The sequence below is a fragment of the Scyliorhinus torazame genome, chromosome 17 (genome assembly GCF_047496885.1).
Source record: "Scyliorhinus torazame isolate Kashiwa2021f chromosome 17, sScyTor2.1, whole genome shotgun sequence".
Taxonomy (NCBI): Eukaryota; Metazoa; Chordata; class Chondrichthyes; order Carcharhiniformes; family Scyliorhinidae; genus Scyliorhinus; species Scyliorhinus torazame.
The window spans coordinates 181,401,824-181,423,755 of NC_092723.1; the positions used below are offsets into that span (position 1 = coordinate 181,401,824).

Consider the following 21,932-nt stretch of genomic DNA (forward strand, 5'->3'; position numbering starts at 1 on the left):
AGTCTGTTGTCACTCACTTTCTCAGCGTCAATCCCTAGGTCTTGGGTGTACATTTGCCTACCCAATCAAAAGAATACCTACACTAACATTCTTCCTGAAGATAGTAAATAGAGAAATGGGGCTGGAGAACATTTTCCAAAATAAGAAAATTCTGTTAATTAAGAGCCGTTTCAGTTGGATAACAGTCAAGAACATACCGACAATCGGTAATTGTTGAACACACAAGACACCAGAATTGGAGGTAAAAAATTCCAAATGACAATGAAAGGGAGGCAGTACACATCCAAGTCAGAGCAGTTCAAGACCTGGAGGGAAACTTGCAGGTCAGTGTTTTCTCATGATTTTGCAGCTCTTGTGCTTCTTGATCGTACAGCTCACGGAGCTGGGGCATGTTGCAAACTCAAACTTGGTGATTTTCTGCAGTACTTCCTCCCAGTGCATACTGCAGCCAAAGTCTGGTGGTGAATGGGATGAATAATGAGTTTGACAGTAGGGGGAACGGCCAAATAGACTGCTTCAACGCGGATGGTTCAAGTTCTTTGAGGTCTGTGGCAGTACACAACTTATTGGAGCAAGTATTGCCGTACCAGCCTCCCCGAACAGGCGCCGGTATGTGGCGACTAGGGGCTTTTCACAGTAACTTCATTTGAAGCCTACTTGTGACAATAAGCCATTTTCATTTCAATCCATACTTGGGCCTTGTAGGCAGTAGAGAGGTATTGAGGGGTGAGAAGGGGAGTACTAAGTCAGTGAGAGCTTGTAGCCACAGTACTGATGTGTCTGTCCAGTTGTGCTCCTGCTGAACAGTGACCCTCAGGATATTGATCTTGGCAATCTGGCAATGGTCATGCCTTTGCTGGTCAATAGGAGGTGGTTGGACAATGGGCTAGTGCTTGGCAGTTAAATGGCATGGATGTTACCTGCCGCTTCGAAGCCAAGCACGGATACTGCCAGGTTGCTATTCCATTATTAGAACATTTTTTGAATGGAGCTGAAAATCTCAATCGTCAAACAGCTTTGTTATCTCGACAGAGGAAAGATCACTGATGAAGCAACATTATTTGCATTTCTGTAGCAAAAACCACCCAAGGTGCTTCCTTCATAGGAGTGTTACCAGACAAAATTGTCAAGTAGGGTTGGGTCAAGGATGTTGCCAGGAGGATTCCAGCAGGGATACATGGAGCAGCAATGATTTGCCGCTGGCAACAATGATCATCACATCATGGTGCATGAGGTACAACTCCAGCCGCTGAAGAGTTTTCACAATGGTATCAGTTTTGCTCAGGTTCCTTGGTCACTGGTGAGTGAGTCAGCTGTCATGTCTGCATCAAGACTCTTAACAGGTTCACGAGCCGAGCAATTCTGGCAGAACTTTAACTGAGCAGTAAGAAGCAGGTTATAGGTCAGTACACGTACTTGTGATAGGACCAATAATTACTTTTTCGTCATTTAAGTCGTTGATGCCTGAGCAGCAGTTGGCTTTTAAGCTTAACCTGCTTTTTGTGGGTAGGCCATAACCAGGCAATTTTCCAGATGCTACAAGAATTGGTTGAGAGTGAAGAAGAAACTATAAAGTCAGATGGGCAAAAAAGTGGGCAAATATAATTCAGTCCAGAGAAGGGCAAGTCCATGCATTTGGGGAGAGGAAACAAGGCAAGGGAATACACAATGAATGGTAGGATACTGAGAAATGGGGGAACAGACTGAATACATGTCCACAGGTTCCCAAAGGTAGCAAGACAGGTGGATAGGCTGGTTAAGGCAGCAAATAGGATACTAGCCTTTAAAAGCTGAGGCATAATATATCGGAACAAAGGGCTATGCTAGAATTGTATACAGCACTAGTTAGGTCATAGTCGGGGGACACTGGATACGGAATACCATTCTGGTCACCACACTACAGGGAGGATGTGATTGCACTACAGAGGAAATTTCTGAGTATGTTACAAGGGTTGGAGATTTTTTAATTATGAGGAAACACTGGATAGACTGGGATTATTTTCTTTGGAAGAGAGGAGGCTATGGGGAAATTTAATGGAGACACAAAAAATTGTGAGGCGCGGATGCCTTGGATAGGAAGGATTGTTTCCCTTAGCAGAGAGGTCTCACCAGGAAGCATTGATTACAAGTAAATGGCAGCAGGGTTAAAGGAGGATTGAGGAGAATTTACATGAATTTATGCAGAGCGTAGTGCTGACTTGGAACTCACTCCCCTGAAAGGGTGGCAGAGATGGAAACCTTGTTCGCATTTAAAAATTGGGTATACACTTGGAAGTACCCCAGAGCTAGAAAGTTGGATTAGTTTGGATCAGAATTTATCAGCTGGCTCGGTGAGAATGGGGCTTCCTTCTGTGCCGTAGGTTTTCCCTGTCTATGTGCGAAACAGAAACAAGCTGACAGATTCCACTAAGAAAAGATCATCAGTGTAGAAGTAGCACTTTGGATGGGTACCATGCTTTGGGCTACTTTTCACTTTGCCTCTCTGTTTTATGTACCTGTAAAACAGCTGCCACTTCCAATTTGCAGTCACGCTCCCAGGATTCATCACCGATAACATCAACCCACCAGACTGCCAAACTGAGTGTGTGCTGTGATTTTGTTTCGGCAGGAAAATCTGGGACTATTTTGTGGATATGCCAGATTGGGCAGGGGATAAACAGATCTCCCGGGCTGATGGACACTCGAGAACTGTTGGGTTTTTAAAACAACTCAGGATCGTTGTTTCAAGCGCTGGCCCACAAATGACCAAATATATTCAATTCAAGTTTTTAACTTGCCACAATAAAAATTTGAACTCACCTATATCGATAAGCTATGGTACCCTGCATCAATATAATGACGCAGCACATCACATGAACTATAAGGCACAATGGAGTTGAATGTATGAGCATAAGTGCAAGCGCCAAAGAGACATGTGACGCCAAAAGAGACAAACAAATCCTGGGAAAGGAAGTTTTGGTCAGGCCAGCAAGACATTTCTAAAGTATTATAAAAATCTACAGAAAATGATGCTGGGGGTTGGGATGCTGGTGGAAAAGAGTGAAGAGAAAGAAAGAGTGGGAGAGAAAGAAAATGCATCAAATATTGTTACCGTTTAATTTCTAAAAATACCTTGCATTCAGATCAACAGTTCTTATTCCAGGGTCCAATCTCAAAGACTGCTCACCTCTTTCTTTCAGTACATTTAGTTATCTAAAGTAAGGCTAAGTAGTGGGTATTATTAGAAAGCAATCATATTTAATACTAATTTGCATCAAACAGTCTGCCAGTCAATGTCAATCAGCTGCAGTCTCACTTTTGCTAAGTTACATATGCAATGAGTATCTATCAGTCAATAAGACAGTGTGAACTTAATGCTAATTACAAATATAAAAGGACCTTGTGCCACAGGTTGCTGTTCCTTTTCGTAAACAACATCAGGTGAAACAAGTCAGTGAAAATTAGATAACAAACTTGTCACGTTTCTACTGTGAATGGCACCGAAATGGGCATGAATAAAACTGTTACCTGCAGGTGTTGGGGACACGGGAACACTGCTCTGTAGCTCTGGGACATGCAGAGTTGACACACCTGTCCCCATTTCAACATGTATACTAGGACTAGTAATATGGCTGGAATTCACCTGGAGCTCAGCTTCGCTGACCTAAAACAGGGAAAGGGGCAAAATAACAGACTGTTATTATGATGCCAGAGGCATATTTTCTACTGATGTGGCAAGCTGCAAATACATAATAACAAATCATTTAGAATATACTGATCTGCATGGGTGACTGAAAGGAAGCATGTAATGGCTTCTGTATTTGAGATTGAGCCATTATCAAAATGCAGAATGGTATTTGTTCTCTGGTAATGAAAGAACCACAAAACAATGCAGGTCCCATCGCAAGACATTGTAGGTTACAGTGGTGAGATTAGACTCACCACACAATTAACTTTGAAGCAGCGCAATTCCTTACCATAAGACATAGGAGCAGAATTAGGCCACTCGGCCCATCGAGTCTGCTCTGTCATTCATCAGGCTGATATTTTCTCATCCCCATAACCCCTGATCCCCTTATTAATCAAGAACCTATCTATCTCAGTCTTAAAGACACTCAGTGATTTGGCCTCCGCAGCCTTTTGCGGCAAAGAGTCCCACAGATTCACCACCCTCTGGCTGAAGAAATTCCTCCTCATTGAATCATAGAATTTACAGTGCAGAAGGAGGCCATTTGGCCCTTCAAGTCTGCACCGGCGCTTTGAAAGAGCACCCTACCCAAGCCCACACCTCCACCCTATCCCCATAACCCAGTAACCCACCCAACACCAAGGGCAATTTTGGACACTAAGGACAATTTATCACGGCCAATCCACCTAACCTGCACATCTTTGGACTGTAGGAGGAAACCGGAGCACCCGGAGGAAACCCACGCACACACGGGGAGGATGTGCAGACTCCGCACAGTGACCCAAGCCGGGAATCGAACCTGGGACCCTGGAGCTGTGAAGCAATTGTGCTAACCACTATGCTACCGTGCTGCCCTCATCTCTTACAGCCTACAAACCGTTACAATCGACACACTTTTAAACCCATTACTGTTTAATTTACCTAATCCTCTTCTCAATCTTGGCGATATCCTGCACAATATCCTGCCTTTGCCTTTCACTGAGGTTTCTTTTTACAAAATACCTGTTGGTTACTTACGAGCCTCGGGCTGGTCGACAGGAGACTCCCCTTTTTCAGGAGCTCAGACAGGAGTGGAGAGGGTGGCGGCGTGGCCTTCTGTCCCAATAACTTTTTCTGGGGAGAATCCTCCAGAACCGGAGTCAGAGGGGTTTCAAGGTTAGTGGAGGTGACAGCAGGTCCAGGAGTCTCAGGGGTTGAGATCACTGGAATAGTCGGAGCACTTCCAATGTTCATAGACACCAGCTGCACAAGGGAAAGATAAACTCTTACATACACTTCTAAATAAGCAGCACACCTACACACATGCCTTACAACATATACCATCAGACAGGGTGAGCACAACCACAGATTAATAGTCATCAAATTAGGAGAGGTGCGGGCTCCCCCCAGGGAACACCTTCAGATATATGCAGGTAAGGGCGTTTGTTCGGCGGCAGGCGGTGGGGTTCCTACTGCTGCCGCCACGCAGGGTGCTGTCGGGGGTGTGGGTTGGAGAGGGGAGGATCTCAGCAACGTATCAGGAGGCCTCGGTGGAGGAGCTAAAGGGTAAGTGGGAGGAGGAGTTGGGTGAGGAGATTGACGCGAGGACGTGGGTGGATGCCCTGGGGAGAGTGAACTCTTCATCCTCTTGCGCAAGGCTCAGCCTCATACAATTTAAGGTGCTGCATAAAGCTCACATTACCGGGGCAAGGATAAGCCGGTTCTTTAGGTGCGAGGACAGGTGTGTTAGGTGCCTAGGGAGCCCAGCAAACCACACCCACATGTTCTGGGCGTGTCCAGCGCTGGAGGACTTTTGGAAGGGTGTAGCGAGGACAGTGTCGAGGGTGGTAGGATCCAGGGTCAAGCCGAGCTGGGGGCTCGTAATATTTGGAGTGGCAGAAGAGCCGGGAGTGCAGGAGGCGAAAGAGGCCGGTATTCTGGCCTTTGCGTCCCTGGTAGCCCGGCGAAGGATTCTTCTTCAGTGGAAGCATGCGAGGCTCCCAAGCATGGAATCCTGGATCAACGATATGGCGGGGTTTATTAAATTGGAGGGGGTGAAATTTGCCTTAAGGGGATCGGTGCAACCGTTCCTAGACTTCCTGGCAGAACGTTAGAAGATGGTCAGCAGCAGCAACCCGGGGGGGGGGGTTGGTTCGTTTTTCTTGAGGGGGCGTGTATATTTGCCTTTGTGTTGATGAAGGCTGTTAATTTATTGTTTATGTATGTGGGGGGGGGGGGGGTTGTTCTTTTCTTTCTGTATTTTGTTGTTGATATTTTGTGAAAATTTGAATAAAAATAATTTTTTTAAAAAATAGTCATCAAATTAAAAAGGAAATCTGGTTGAGGTATATACACGGAAGAGGTTTCCTGATTAATATGAGGTTACCGAGCTAGACTTTCCTTATTCAGTAAATGCAGCTCTTCAACTTCAAAATACAAATAAATTCTAAATCTGTGAGTAAACACTGAGGACACTGTCAAGCCACAGGAACTACGACAGTATAGGACTGTTCCCCCCGCTCCACTGCATTTATTTATATAGTAAAGCGGGCAGCACGGTGGCGCAGTGGTTAGCGCTGCTGCCTCACGGCGCCGAAGTCCCAAGTTCGATCCCGGCCCTGGGTCACTGTCCGTGTGGAGTTAGCATATTCTCCCCGCGTTTGTGTGTGTTTGGCTCCCACAACACAAAGATGTGAAGGGTAGGTGGATTGGCCACGCTAAATTGCAAAAAATGAATTGGGTACTCTAAATTTATACAGTAAAGCATATTTTGGCACTGCATGGGGCGTTTACAAACCAAGTTTGACACCAAGCCACCTAAGAAAATATTAGGGCAAATATTAAGGGACATCTTAAAGGGGAGAGGTAAAGAGATTTAGGTTAGGAATTATGACCTTGGGTTCGGGCAGGCTCCAATGGTGCATCATTTAAAATTGGGGATGAGCAAGAGGCCAGGATCTGGGGGGGACACATATCTAGGACTCTTATCTCAGTGGGTTTTAGGGCTGGAGGAGATTCCAGACATCAGGGGGAGATTTGAAAACAAGGATGAGAATTTTAAAGCCAAAGTTGGTTAGCAAGCACCAGAGTGCTGGGTGAACAGGAGTTAATGCAAGTCAGGATATGGGCAGTAGTGTTTTGGATGAGTACAAGTTCACAGAGGCTACAAGATGAGAGGCCAGCCAGGAGAGCAGTGGTGTAGCCGAGTCCAGAGCTAACAAAGGCATAGATGAGGGTTTCAGCAGCAGATGAGCTGGTGAAGTTGAGACGGACGAAGATACAGACTGGGCGGATTCTGACATCAGACATTCATCGCAGGGTTAAGTATGACACCAGTGCTGTGAACAGCCAAATAGTGACCAGAGATTGGGATGGAGCTGGTAGCCAGCGAATGGAGTTTGTGATGGGGACGGAAGACAATGGGCTGGATTCTCCGATCACCAACACCGCATTTGGCAATCAGCCAGAGAATCCATTTTTACGCTGGAATCGGGGGCGACGCCATTTTTCCAATGCTCCGCCCCCTCAAAAATGGCGTGCGAGAACGGCGTACGGGAAAACAGCCTCAGTGCGGGCCTGAAGGACCTCCCCCGATGGGCCGGGTCCCCGATGACGTGGAGCGCCTGTCTCACAAAGTTTGGGGACCTCATGTGGCGGCTGCGGACTGTGTCCAGCGCAGCCGCAGTCGGCGGGGGTTCGTTCCGCTGGCAGGGTGGGGCTTCGGCGGGGACTAGGTGGACTGGTGGGGGATGGTCTGGGGATCGTGAGGCTGGTTACAGGGGGGCAGTCTTTGGCAGGCCGGGTCCACGCGCGGCCAGCGCCATGTTGTACGGTGCAGCCACCGCAGGCCTTCGCCGTGTGGCCACGGACCCGGCCTGTCTGCGGCTGTATCAGCAGGTAAAGCCGGGGGCTTTACTCGGCGCGGCTGCTAGCCCCCCACCGGATGGAGCATCGGTCGTAAGACCAGACGGATCCTGCGGACACAGCCGCAGAATCGGAGAATCCAGACCAAAGTCTTTGTGTAAAGACAATGGATAAACTCGATACCCCTGCTCCAGTTCTGCCAACCCAGAGACCATTCATCTTAAAAATAGAGCCTGGCTTATTAAACGCTGAATAGGTCCATCAGGGTAAAGCTCCTCCCACTGCTATAAAAGGGCAAATGCTTCAAATGAATGTGAACAAAGCCATGGCAGATCGACAATAGGTTAATCGTTTAACTTTAAGAAGTTTGCACTTCTTGTCATTGTTCAGTGCGTCCTCAGGCTCACTGTCAGCAACACCTGTGGAAGCTCCAGATATAATAATACATTTGCTATATTCAGAAACTAGATAGCTCATGACTCCCATCAGTGGGTTTTACAATGACGGATGTTAATAACAAAGTGGAGCAGGGAATATGTGGAAGGGAGTAAAAACAAAGTGCTGGAGGGAAAAAAAAATCAAGTTCAGAGAGAGAAACAGACTTAACTTTAAGTCTCTTTTCGAGCATTTTGTTTTCATTTGAGATCTCCAGCATCCGCAGTGTGTTGGGTTGAAGGATGTGAGACGCATGTTGTACACAGGACGTTTCACATATTTTAGATAATCAGCGATAAGGATTGGAGCAATTAGCTCAATCCTTCACTGGCGGCACTTTGGCGGTTTCCTCCGGGTGCTCCGGTTTCCTCCCACAGTCCAAAGATGTGTAGGTTAGGTGGATTGGTGCTAAATTGCCCTTAGTGTCCAAAAAAGGTTGGTTGGGGTTAGGGATAGGGTGGAGGTGTGGGCTTGGGTAGGGTGCTCTTTCCAAGGGCCGGTGCAGACTCGATGGGCTGAATGGCCTCCTTCTGCACTGTAAATTCTATGATTCTATAAGTTCAAGGTCTCTTAATCCGTTCTTAGGTGCTTATTAAAACCAATAAGTGAAGAAACTAAAGCAAGCACCAATAATAGCAGCAGAGTCAATGTGGTTTTCAGCTAAACTATGAAGAATACATTCTTTAATTTTGTTTTTAGGCTTCTTCATTAATTACAGCTCTTTCGACTACAAGTATTGCAATGCCTTTTTATATGAACTAAGCTCGCCCAAGGGACAAAATAGATTTGAGTCACATCGAAGAGGCAAAACAAACATCACAAAGGGATGCCTCATACATACATTATTGTGGCTCTCCTCACTCGCCTGTGGTGTATCTGCAGTGGAGTAATCTAGTCCAGGAGAGCTTGATTCCAGTGAGGACCGGATGGGCAGGCTCATCAGTCTTTTAGGAGCATTTTTTGCTGCTTGACGGGCTACGACAAATAAAACATTTTGATGATTTGTTTTTATAAAAACAAATTCTTTACTGAACTTCAAAGAAAGTAGTATTTCAATCATAGTTTTCCTATTTTTCAGTTATCTTTGTATTTGCACACTATCATTCAGTGGAAATTACAACAGCCTGGCTACATTATGCAGCTGCATTAACCGCTTTACCAGCTAGAAGTCAATTTCATTGGGAGAAAAGGGTAGCTAGAAGGCAACATAAGAAGTTAAGAAATAGGAACAGGAATAGATGACGTGCCCCCTCAAAACAATCATGGCTTATCTTTCCCTCAACTCCACTTCCCCACCACTCCCCATATCCCTCAAATTCCTGAAGGCAATAATTCTGGCTCTCAAAACCTTGAATATATTCAATAATGTTGCATCCACAACACTCTGGGCAGAAAATCCAAAAGATTTGCCGCTCTTTGCCGAGACTTCCTCTCAGCCCAGTCCGAACTGAGTGATCAATTATCTCAAGACTGTGTCCCTGTGTTCTACCTTCCCAGCCAGGGGAAACAATCTCTCAGTTTCTACCCTGTCAAGTCCCTTCAGCATACTGAATGTTTCAATAGCTTCATCTTCTGAACTCCAGAGCGCTGTGTAGACCCAATTTACTGAGCCTCTCATTATGGAATATCCCAGAATTAATCGAGTGGATCTTCGCTGTACTGCCTTCAATGCAAGTATATTCTTCCTGAAACATGGAGGCCAAAATTGTGCACAGTACTCCAAATGTGGTATCACAGCTTTTGAAAGTATCCTGTTTCTCTATTCTTACTCCCGTAGTGAAAAACACTTGCACGTTATACCCCATCTGCCACTGTGTGGCCCACTTGGTTAAAATGTCTATGTCTTGTTGCAGCCACTGTGGCCTCCTCACAACTTAATGCATTGTCAGCAAATCTAGAAACATTACTCTCGCGCTCATCATCTATCTACTTAATACAGATTGTAAATTGAAATGCAGAATGACCTTAAACTAGAATTCCACAACTGTGAAGTATCGGTTCAAAAACTATTTTTTTCCCCCCTTTTAAAAAAATAAATTTAGAGTACCCAATTCAGGGGCTGGTTTAGCACACTGGGCTAAATAGCTGGCTTTTAAAGCAGACCAAGGCAGGCCAGCAGCACGGTTCAATTCCCGTACCAGCCTCCCCGAACAGGCGCCGGAATGTGGCGACTAGGGGCTTTTCACAGTAACTTCATTTGAAGCCTACTTGTGACAATAAGCGATTTTCATTTCAATTCATATTTTCCAATTAAGGGGCGATTTAGCGTGGCCAATCCACCTACCCTGCACATCTTTGGGTTGTGGGGGCGAAACCCACGCCAACACGGGGAGAATGTGCAAACTCCACACGGACAGTGAACCAGAGCCGGGATTGAACTGGGACCTGCGGCGCATGAGGCTGCAGTGCTAACCACAGCACCACCGTGCTGCTCTCGGTTCAAAAATTGACAAGCAACAGCTGTCCATATTATTGAAAATCTAAAAGCATTTATTCCCCAAGATATGTCAGCTGATAACTGTACCATATAGCGGGCAACCAAGTTGCATCGACCAGTAAAGTCCATGGTTTTATCGCTGCTCTGTCCTAACAATTGAGCCAGTGCAAATGTCTTCAATAACCTTAATATGGTGAAAGGCTGTGGTTCCATTCCTAATGTCGATCCTGTAAATTATGCATCAGGTGGGGTGATCCTCAGACTTAAACGTCCCGTTAAGACTCATGTCATGAGAGAGTGCCTTTAAGAACTGGATGTTTAAGCAATATACCTTTAAGAAAACAGTGATGTCAGAGAGTGGGTGGGGTTGAGGTCAGGTCAGCCATTTTGCAGGTTTTTAGTTTCAGTTTTGGAAAAACAGCTTGTGTGTGTCTGTGGGTTTCCAGAGCGCTGCAGATTTTGCAGTTTGGTTTTGCAGTTGGAAAAAGCAGTTTGTATGTGTCTGTGTGTGTCCAGAGAGCTGCAGGAAGAAAACAAGGTGTTGGAGCTGAAATCAACCAAGCTAATATATCTCTGCCATTCTACAGAAAATATATATATCCTTTAACCTGATGTGATACTGTTTAAAGGTGTTAAGTCTCTTGGAAGTTTGAAGGAACATTTTAAGGAGTTAATTACTGTTGCAATATTTTCTGAGTTATCTTTGAAGTAAGGGGTGTTAAGAGATCCAATGTTTATTTAAGATGTGAAGTTGAGTTCATGGAATAAACAGTGTTTTGTGTTTAAAAACCCACGTGTCCATAATTGTAATCCCACACCTAGGGAAAAAGCCATGTGCTAGGAAAAGCAACAAATCCATTAAAGGGCAAGGTTGGTTGAACTCCATGATACATTTTGGGGTTCTGAAAACGCCTCTCCCATAACACTCAATTTATAAATCCACACCAGAAGAATGGAACTTGGAATAGGTATCAGTACGGAGCTACCACCATCTCAAATTTCAAAGAAAATCACGACCAAACGGCAACAATCTCAGTGAAATCAATATCGGGCGACTTTGGTCAGAATAAAGGAGCCATTCCAGTGTTTTTCACATCAGCTCCGCATGTCAAAAGTGCAGTTTGATTTAACTGAACTAAATATTGCATTGCATGTACTGCAACACAAGTTTCAGGGTTCTCGTGCATTTTGTTTTTGAGAAATTATTTTATTGAGGCATTTATAATTTTAACATTTTAAACAACAGAGATCCTACACACGCAAAAACCCCACAATAACATACCCAACTCCCCCCAGCCCTAAACCCTAACTACTCCATACATTAGATTCACTGCCCTTGTTCATCATTTCCAAGCCTCCCCCACCCCCTCCTCCTGCTGACGGTCAATTCTCCTTGAAAAAGTCGACGGACGGCTGCCACCTACAAGCGAACCCCTGTAATGAACCCCTTAAGGCGAACTTAATTTTCTCTAGCGTAAGAAACGCTGCCATGTCACTGACCCAAACCCCCGACTTTGGAGGCTCCGAGTCCCTCCATCCCAGCAAAATCCGTCTCCGGGCCACCAGGGAGACAAAGGCCAAAACGCCAACCTCTCTCCTGCCCTGAGCTCCCAGATCTTCGGACACTCCAAATATTGCCACCTCTGGACTCGGAGTCACCCTCCCTTCCAGGACCTCTGACATGACATCTGAAAATCCCTGCCAAAATCCCTTCACGTGCATTTATAACCTGCCTTTGCACCTTTACTAACCTTGTCTCACGCCTCCATTATGGTTTGAGAACCCGCTTTACCTTACGATTATCTTCCTAACTATGTTCTGACACTTTCAATCCTCCCACTTCTGCCAAAGCACGGGAAGCAAATTAACCAAAGGTTGACTAAGTTACCCGGAGAACTTCCAACACTTCACCAAATAGTACTGAGAGTGTAATTGATCTCCCCGAATGGACTTATGGGGCCTCAGTTTAATGCTTCAATTGAAAGTCAGTGTTTCTGACTTCAATACTGCACTGAAGAAGATATGCTTAAATCAGGAGGTTGAACGCTCTCCCTTCATCCTTTTAAAAAGGTTGAATTCATAAATAGCTCATACCCTGGAAAGCACTTTCTGTTGCACGTCTTTTCAGTTCAGTCTCTTCTTCCTCCTGTTTCTTCTTTCTATAAAAAAAGGCGAAGATCAGTTTTACAAAACAACCATAATTCACACGGGAGATTTCCACTCAGAAAATGTAACAATTCCGACTTTGGTTTCACTGCTAGATAATAAACCTAATACCCGCTCATTGTTTCATCTTTTTTCCATACTTACACGACAATATCATTCCAAGTGTCCTGAAGTTTACTATCTACATGGCCAGCATGGATCAGCTCTGCTTCTCTCTTCACCTTCCTATTGAAATCAAATTTAAATATGAATTATAATAATCTTTATTGTCACAAGTAGGCTTACATTAACACTGCAATGACGTTACTGTGAAAAGCCCCTAGTCGCCACATTCTGGCGCCTGTTCGGGTACAAAGAGGGAGAATTCAGAATGTCCAATTCACCTAACAGCACGTCTTTCGGGACTTGTGGGAGGAAACTGGAGCACCCGGAGGAAACCCACGCAGACACAAGGAGAACGTGCAGACTCCGCACAGACAGTGAACCAAGCCGTGAATCGAACCTGGGACCCTGGTGCTGTGAAGTTACGGTGCTAACCACTGTGCTACCGCGCCGCCCATTAGAAGTCTGTTGCAAGCTTAAAGCTCATCAGTGGTCAGTCCAGATACTTTCCACCCTATAATATTAGACAGCTATTAGTTATTATCGCTCACAATGTTCATCTGTAGGAGCACAAACAACCTGAAAATATTTCAACATTGTCATTTACAAAGGCAGGTAAACCACATTTTAGCTTTGACACATAATCCACTGCAAGATTTTTGGGACCAGCAGCAGCTGGAGGTAAACTGATGAACAACGTGCCCAACTATCACAATGACACCATGAAACTATTACCTACACAACATGTAGCCATCTGTAAATATCTGCTAATTCCCTGCATAGGTTAAAATGGCACAAACAGCATACATGTGCTTCAACATGAAACTTTAAATATTTTGCAAAAGGGCTTTCAAAGATTTAGAATGTTAAACCGCTTAGCAGTTTACAGTTTATCCTTTATCTCAGGTGAATAACGATTTTGTGGACTAGACATATTTAAATGAATAGTCAACACAGTCTCAAATATGAAACACAATCAAGAAATTAAAATCTAAAAACACAGTAGTTAAGAAACAATAAATATGTTAAGCAAGAATGGAGGGACAGGAAGCAATTGTTTACATGGGGAAAGACAGGGAAACAATACATTTAACAGTAGAAAGGTCCTGTTTTTACAGAGAAAGGAATATATAGTCAACGGATAAAGTTGAAATAGAGAAAAAGATAGCACTGCACCAAGTCTGGATGGTTTTGGACCAGCCAGAGTATCATACATAGGACATAGAGCAGTACAGCACAGAACAGGCCCTTTGGCCCTCGATGTTGTGCCGAGCCTTGTCCGAAAAATGACCAATTTCTGCATCAACACAAAAAAGTAACTTGAGTGTGGCTTCTCCAAGACTCAATATCTTGGATGGATTAAGTTGTTGAAAAAGCACTTGACCAAAGGCAGTGTAAACACCAAAATCACGATTTCCTTCCCTTTTCAAATAAATTTGTTTATATGCACAGATTGAACAAATAATGAATGCAACAAATTTGTGCCGTCCTGACCTGTATTTCTCCTGAGTCTGTTTAATAAGTTTCTTCAACTCATCGATTCGCTCAGCAGTAAGTTTACGAACAATTACATCCTCCACAGTTTCCACAACTTCTCCTTTCTCGCCACGCTTCCGCCTGCAAATGGATTGATGGGGTCATTGCAATAAAGGAACCATTTTATTGCAGGAAGATTTTAAGTTACTGACATGCACACAAATATGGATTAAACACTTACTTGGGAGTCTCTGTCGTCTCCAGCAGTTCAGAATATTGCGAAGCACAATGCTATATATAAAAAAAACATAAAACAAGTACAAGTTCTATGATAACCCAGACGCAGTACATCAATCACAGGACTGGCGGAGGTAGAGATGGAGGTGGGTGATGTTACAGAGACAGAAGTATCGAGAGAGTAAATGGGGCCATAAACTCAACTTGGGCGTTGAAGAGAACACCAATTGCAAAGCCTTTTCTTTTATGGGTGTCAACATTGATTGTCTGTCCCTAATTGGTGGTGGTCTGTTTCAACTTTGGAAAATATGGGGAGGGGGATTGTTGGAGTTAAAATGATCTTTTTTGTATTTTCTACAATCTGACAGGCAAGAAAAAAAATCAATTAAAAAGCAGAAAGCAACCAATCAAGAGAAGAAAAACAAAAAACATGACAATGAATTAACCAAACAACATAGAATTCACAAGACACAACACAGAGGCGCACAACAACCTAAATAAACTTTGCTAAGTATTAATGATTATTAACAAATTTCTTCCTTCATTAAGCTGGTCAAAAAATTGAGCTCTTGCCTTTTGTGAAAACCAGTCAGGTGGGCGTCCGGGTTCTGCAAAAGGTTTGATTGCCCGGCTAACCGATACCCTGCAGAGATTGACAGACAAATCTTTGTTGGTTCCACGATAATAATCTGCTGCACGCTTTAAAATCAGCATTTAAAATTACCATCCATGAAGCTTGCAATTGTTTTCTTTTAGATGTTGGTGCTCAAAGTCAGAATATTAATGATTCGACCAGACAATCAACATCAGGACCAAGTATTCCTGATCAGGTTTTCAGAGCAGGTTAAATAAAAAGTTATGTTCCTTCACCGTTGTTCCAATTGTGCGCTATACATGCAACTGCAGTTGAGCACCCTCTACTGTATCGTGGTCTAGCATGGCACAATGGTTTCCTTGGTTTCTCAAAGTGAGTTTAGCATTTTGGTGGGCTATGCCCATTGCAAGCTGGCCTATAACCTACTAAACCCATTCTATTATTAAAGGGCTTCCCAAAAGGCAGAGATGTTGTTCATCTCACCACCCCAGGTGACCAAGAAACGGAAAGGAGTGCGAGACAACTCCCCACACAACCTTCAAAACGCTTCACTGAGACGACGCACAACAGCCTTGATGGAACATTTCTACTAACAATGCTGCGCACTGCAAGTGTAAAATGGTAGCCAAGTGGATTCCCTGATTTTTCAATCATATTCACGAGGGAATCTCCTGCCTCCTCTCCTCACTTGTATGCAATACGTCTATTCTCAGCTTGCTCTAATAAACGTACTGAAAAAATTTTCAGCATAATCTGAGGTAATGAAGTGGATAATAATTTTTTCTTTTTAAAATATTTTTATTCTCCTCCTTTATCACATTTTATTCCAAATTTGCACCCACCAACAATAAACAGTAATTAGTAACGAATATAATGTCAATCCCCATATCAATAACAACGATCCCATCCTCCCACCAAACCCCAAACAATAGCCCCATGTTAACATAAACAAATGACAAAAAGGAATCGCCCATAGTCACCATTAACACACACAGAGCCCCCCCCCCCCCGCCGGCAACTAATGTCCGATGTTATCCAGTTCTTGAAAGTGCACAATGAATAATGGCCATGAATTGTACAACCCCTCCATCCTTCCCCTCAGTTCAAACTTAACCTTCTCGCGGGTCAAGACTGCCAACAGGTGCCTCCACCACGCCAGGGCACAGGGTGGAGAGGTTGCTCTCCATCCCATCAGGATCCACCTTCGGGCGATCAACGAGGCGAAGGCTATAACATCTGCCTCTGCACCCATTTCCAACCCTGTTGTTTGTGTACATAAATTGAGCAATTCATTTGCACAAGGTTTAGTAATAATAATGTTTATGTGTCACAAGGCTTACAAGTAGGGGCTGGTTTAGCACAGCGGGCAAAACAGCTAGCTTGTAATGCAGAACAAGGCCAGCAGCGCGGGTTCAATTCCTGTACCAGCCTCCCCGAACAGGCGCCGGAATGTGGCGACTAGGAGCTTTTCACAGTAACTTCATTTGAAGCTTACTTGTGACAATAAGCGATTTTCCATCCCATCAGGATCCACCTTCGGGCGATCAACGAGGCGAAGGCTATAACATCTTCCTCCGCCACCGTTTCCAACCCCGGATGGTCCGACGAAGAGGATAATTATGATGGCCCTTAAAAGAATTCTATGTGCCCTCCGCCTATTTGAACCTTACTTTCCAGGCATAACTTCAGTCCAGGTTAGTTTTCTTCTCCTCTGTAATCTCAAAGTATAAAGAAAATACGCTGCAATGAAAATAAGACAGCATTCCATAGAATCCCTACAGTGCAGAAGGAAGCCATTCGGCCCATCGAGTCTGCACAGAGCATTCTACCCAAGCCCACTCCCCCACCCTATCCCCGTAACTCCATCCAACCTGCGCATCTTTGGACATTAAGAGGCAATTTAGCATTGCCGATCCACCTCACCTTGTTACATTAACTCAAAATTGTGCGCGCAGTCAATAAATGGTCAATTTTGCAATACTGAATTTGGCTCTTTTGAGTTCAAAGATTGAATATATCTCAACTCTGACTGCAACGTTTCATATCTTGCTGCTTCCTGATTCAGTTGTACTTTGTTGTGTCACCTACCAATTTTGGTCTCCACTCCGCATCACTGAAGATGCCAAACATAGCTTCTCGCGGATTGACCATGGTTCAGTCGGGCCAGTACTCATCAATTTGTGCTCTTTGAAAGAAAGGGAGAGAGAGAGAGAGAGTCCAAAGTTATTGACTGTGAGGGGAGATAAAACAGGATAAAAATTAAATAGCATCAATCCAAACCCATAGCAACTACTAACCACGTTCTGCTACCACAACAGTTCTGCTTATGGCTTGAATAGTGAGGTTCAAAGTAACCAGGTCAGTTACAAGGACAATCCAAGATCGTAAAGAAACATACTGGTTGGGGAACGTAATGACCATTACAACTAGCGTTTTAACAGTACAGTCTAAATACTGCAAGACCAAATTTATACTTACAAGCGGTGATAAACTGCAGAAGCCATGATTAATTGTTATGACGTCACTAAAACTGCAGCAATATTATTTAGACTTTTATTTATACATTTCCCCAAATATTACATGATGCATTGCAAATTTATTTTCTTTGATGTCGCTCAAAGACTGGAGTAGAAGAACTTGTTATCAATGCTCATCTTCAGCTCTCTTAGTCCTTTCTCTTTCTTCCTTTCCCTGCATTCTCCTTATCCCTCTATCCCCATCTCTCTCCAGGGACTGGACTTTGTTTCACTGTTATTGCTGTATGTGATTCTTTGTTTACCAATTGCACGTGTTCTCTACTTCTCTCCGTATTACATCCACTTCCGTTCCTCTCCTTTGTTGTCTCTTCCTTCACACGTTGCATTTTTAAAAACTATTTTATGTGTTGGGTGTGTGATGGAAAATTGTTGTTGTCTGCGATAATTAGCATTAAAATAATCAACAGTAATTAAAAATAAAAATGGATGAATAAAAAGTATATAAAAATGGTGCTCCTCACTAAAATGTAATAATAATAATAATCTTTATTGTCACAAGTAGGCTTACATTAACACTGCAATGACGTTACTGTGAAAATCCCCCAGATGCCACACTCCGGCGCCTGTTCGAGTACACAGAGGGAGAATTAGGAATGTCCAATTCACCTAACAAGCACGTCTTTTGGGACTTGTGGGAGGAAACCGGAGGAAACCCACGCAGACACGGGGAGAACGTGCAGACTCCGCACAGACAGTGACCCAAGCCGGGAATCGAACCTGGGACCCTGGTGCTGTGAAGCAACAGTGCTAACCATTGAATTCGCTGTTGACCCTTTAAGCACCTACTCTATTTTTATCCCACCCATCGGTTTACTATTTCTTCCTTTACAGCTCTTCTTGAGACCAAATGCAAAATATTACTTTAGGACCTCAACCATATCCTCTGCCTCCACAAGCTGATCTCTCTTTTGGTACCGCGCTCTCACCTGCCCCCCTCTCTCTCATCCCCACCCCCGCGCTCTCCCATTCCCCCCCCCGGCTCATCAACCGCCCCCCACTCCCCCCGGCTCATCAACTCACCAACGAACCCCCCCCCGGCTCATCAACCCCCGCCCCCCCCGGCTCGTCAACCCACATCCCCTCCCGGCTCATCAACCCCCCACCCCCCCGGCTCATCAACCCCCCACCCCCCCAGGCTCATCAACCCCCCCCCCATCCCCCCCCGGCTCATCAACACCCCCATCCCCTCCCGGCTCATCAACACCCCCCCCCCCCCCCCGGGCTCATCAACACCCCCCATCCCCCCCGGGCTCATCAACACCCCCCCCCGGCTCATCAACCCCCCATCCCCCCCCCCCCCCCCCCCCGGCTCATCAACCCCCCATCCCCCCCCCCCCCCCCCCAGGCTCATCAACCCCCCATCCCCCCCCCCCCCCCCCAGGCTCATCAACCCCCCATCCCCCCCCCCCCCCCAGGCTCATCAACCCCCCTCCCCCCCACGGCTCATCAACCCCCCCATCCCCCCCCCCCCCCCCGGCTCATCAACCCCCCCATCCCCCCCCCCCATCCCCCCCACGGCTCATCAACCCCCCCATCCCCCCCCCGGCTCATCAACCCCCCCATCCCCCCCCCCACCCCGGGCTCATCAACCCCCCCATCCCCCCCCCCCCCCCCCCCGGGCTCATCAACACACACACCCCCACCCCGGGCTCATCAAACCCCCCCCCGGGCTCATCAACCCCCCCATCCCCCCCCCAGGCTCATCAATCCCCACCCCCAGGGGCTCATCAATCCCCACCCCCAGGGGCTCATCAACACCCCCCCCATCCCCCCCCCCCCCCCGGCTCATCAATCCCCACCCCCACGGGCTCATCAATCCCCACCCCCACGGGCTCATCAACCCCCCCCCCCCCGGCTCATCAACCCCCACCCCCGCGGGCTCATCAACACCCCCCCCACCCCCGGGCTCATCAACACCCCCCATCCCCCCCCCCAGGCTCATCAACACCCCCCATTCCCCCCGGGCTCATCAACACCCCCCATCCCCCCCGGGCTCATCAACCCCCCCATCCCCCCCCAGGCTCATCAATCCCCACCCCCAGGGGCTCATCAATCCCCACCCCCAGGGGCTCATCAACACCCCCCCCCATCCCCCATCCCCCCCCCCCCCCCCCGGCTCATCAATCCCCACCCCCACGGGCTCATCAACCCCCCCCCCCCCCGGCTCATCAACCCCCACCCCCGCGGGCTCATCAACACCCCCCCACCCCCGGGCTCATCAACACCCCCCATCCCCCCCCCCCAGGCTCATCAACACCCCCATCCCCCCCGGGCTCATCAACACCCCCCATTCCCCCCCCCCAGGCTCATCAACACCCCCATCCCCCCCGGGCTCATCAACACCCCCCATTCCTCCCGGGCTCATCAACACCCCCCATTCCTCCCGGGCTCATCAACACCCCCCATTCCTCCCGGGCTCATCAACACCCCCCAGGCTCATCAACACCCCCCATTCCTCCCCGCCCGGGCTCATCAACACCCCCCATCCCCCCCGGGCTCATCAACACCCCCCCATCCACCCCGCCCGGGCTCATCAACACCCCCCCCCCCCCCGCTCTCTCTCTCTCTCTCTCTCTCACTTACTGCCGCTCCCGGCCGCCATCATCCCAGCAAGCTCTGCGCGCACCGACCTCTGACCCCCGTCCCGACTGTCCCCAAATCCCGCCCGCAGGCCCCGCGGTGACCAGGCAACAGGCGCGGGGGTAACCTGGATGCAGAGCACCCGCTCTCCTGTTTGCAGCCTCTCACAGCCCCCCCCCGCCAGATCGCCCGCAGAGCTGGCGTCACCCTGTGCCCGAGTCAGCGCCGCACTGACTTGTTCTCCCCCAGTGCGGGAGCTGCACCTCCGCCACCCGTCAGCGAGCTGACCGGGAGAGGCCGCCCCGCCCCGGGCACCTCCGCACTCGGCACCAGCTCCTGGAGCGTGGACCGCACTGAGAGGCTCCCTGGGGCCGGCTGTCAATCATCCCAGGGTGGCCGCCCCACCCCCCTGTTCCTTCTCAGTTTGCATTCCCATTGACTTGCCACCTTCCCATTGACAGAGATTAAAGCTTCTCCAAATTGGGAACAGTTGAAAATCATGATGTTTGAATTTTGAGGAAATTGTCAGGACCGTGGGGTGTTTAATCACGACCCAGCACTGTCCTGGCAAAATTGGGACTTCTGTTTACTCTCTTTATTATAGCCCCAGTATTGGTGTGGATTATAGATTGATTGCAGCCCCCCCCCCCCCCCCAAAGAATACACTTTGTTTACTGTTAGGAAATATAGTGCAGTACTGAGGGAGTGCTGCATTGTTGAAGGTGCTGTCTTTTGGATGAGACACTAAACTGAGGTTCCATCTGCCTGCTTGGTGTCATGTGAGAGTACCTTCAAGAAATGGGCATTTAGAAATGGGTGTGTATATACATATCTGTAGTGAATGTACCTTTAAGAAATGGGCGTTTACTACTGCAGTGATGTCAGAGTGTGGGTGGAGCTGGGCTGTCAGCTTTTTTACTTTTGTTTTAGGCTGTGTGCTGCAGGGTGTGTTTTCGTTTTGTTTTTAGTGTTGGAGCTGAAGCCAGACCAAGCAGGTGTACTGTTGTTCTCGCTGCCATCAAAAGACTATCTCTTGATCATTTGGTGAATTCGGAATTAAAAATGTTTTCTTTTTAAAAAAATATATTTATTAAAGTTTTTTAACACAATTTTTCTCCATTACAAACAATACCCCCCCCCCCCAGCCCCGTAACAAAAAAACACAAGAAATCGCGCAGAGCAAGATATATACATGGCAAAATGATATATTTACACAGCTTTGTACACTGGCCCTCACCCGTAAGTGCCAGTTTCCCCAACCCTTCATGTTATCTCTTGCTCATCCACCCTCCCAGGCAGTCCCCCCTCTCCCCCCCCCCCCCCCCTCCCAGGACGTCCCCCTCCCCAAGGTTGCTGCTGCTACTGACCGACCTTCCTCTAACGCTCCGCGAGATAGTCTAGGAACGGTTGCCACCGCCTGTAAAACCCCTGCGCAGACCCTCTCAAGGCGAACTTAATCCTCTCTAACTTTATGAACCCAGCCATATCATTTATCCAGGCCTCCAGGCTGCGGGGCTTCGCCTCCTTCCACATTAGCAAGATCCTTCGCCAGGCTACTAGGGACGCAAAGGCCAGAATTCCGGCCTATTTCGCCTCCTGCACTCCCGGTTCGTCCACTACAAATATTGCTAGCCCCCAGCTTGGCTTGACCCGGACTTTCACCACCTGAGATATTGCTCCCGCCACTCCTCTCCAGAACCCCTCCAGTGCCGGGCATGACCAAAACATATGGACATGGTTCGCCGGGCTCCCTGAGCACCTTCCACATCTGCCCTCTACCCCAAAGAACCTACTCAACCTCGCCCCCGTCAAATGCGCTCTGTGGACCACCTTAAATTGTATCATGCTGAGCCTGGC

At 47.0% G+C, this 21,932-nt stretch overlaps 1 protein-coding gene across 1 annotated transcript in view; it reads right to left on the reverse strand.

Moving 5' to 3' along the window:
- brd8a (bromodomain containing 8a) overlaps window positions 1-20,182 on the reverse strand; it is a 104,715-nt gene extending 84,533 nt beyond the window's left edge. Inside the window, exons 1-10 of the mRNA XM_072481771.1 lie at window positions 20,079-20,182; window positions 17,047-17,143; window positions 14,937-15,006; window positions 14,368-14,417; window positions 14,145-14,267; window positions 12,693-12,773; window positions 12,477-12,541; window positions 8,787-8,920; window positions 4,685-4,909; window positions 3,508-3,643 (exon numbers count right to left, since the gene is read on the reverse strand). Of these exons, the coding sequence (XP_072337872.1) occupies window positions 3,508-3,643; window positions 4,685-4,909; window positions 8,787-8,920; window positions 12,477-12,541; window positions 12,693-12,773; window positions 14,145-14,267; window positions 14,368-14,417; window positions 14,937-15,006; window positions 17,047-17,143; window positions 20,079-20,100 (1,003 nt within the window). The 5' untranslated portion in view covers window positions 20,101-20,182. The remainder of the gene's footprint in view (window positions 1-3,507; window positions 3,644-4,684; window positions 4,910-8,786; window positions 8,921-12,476; window positions 12,542-12,692; window positions 12,774-14,144; window positions 14,268-14,367; window positions 14,418-14,936; window positions 15,007-17,046; window positions 17,144-20,078) is intronic.
- Between the last annotated feature and the right edge of the window lie 1,750 nt (window positions 20,183-21,932).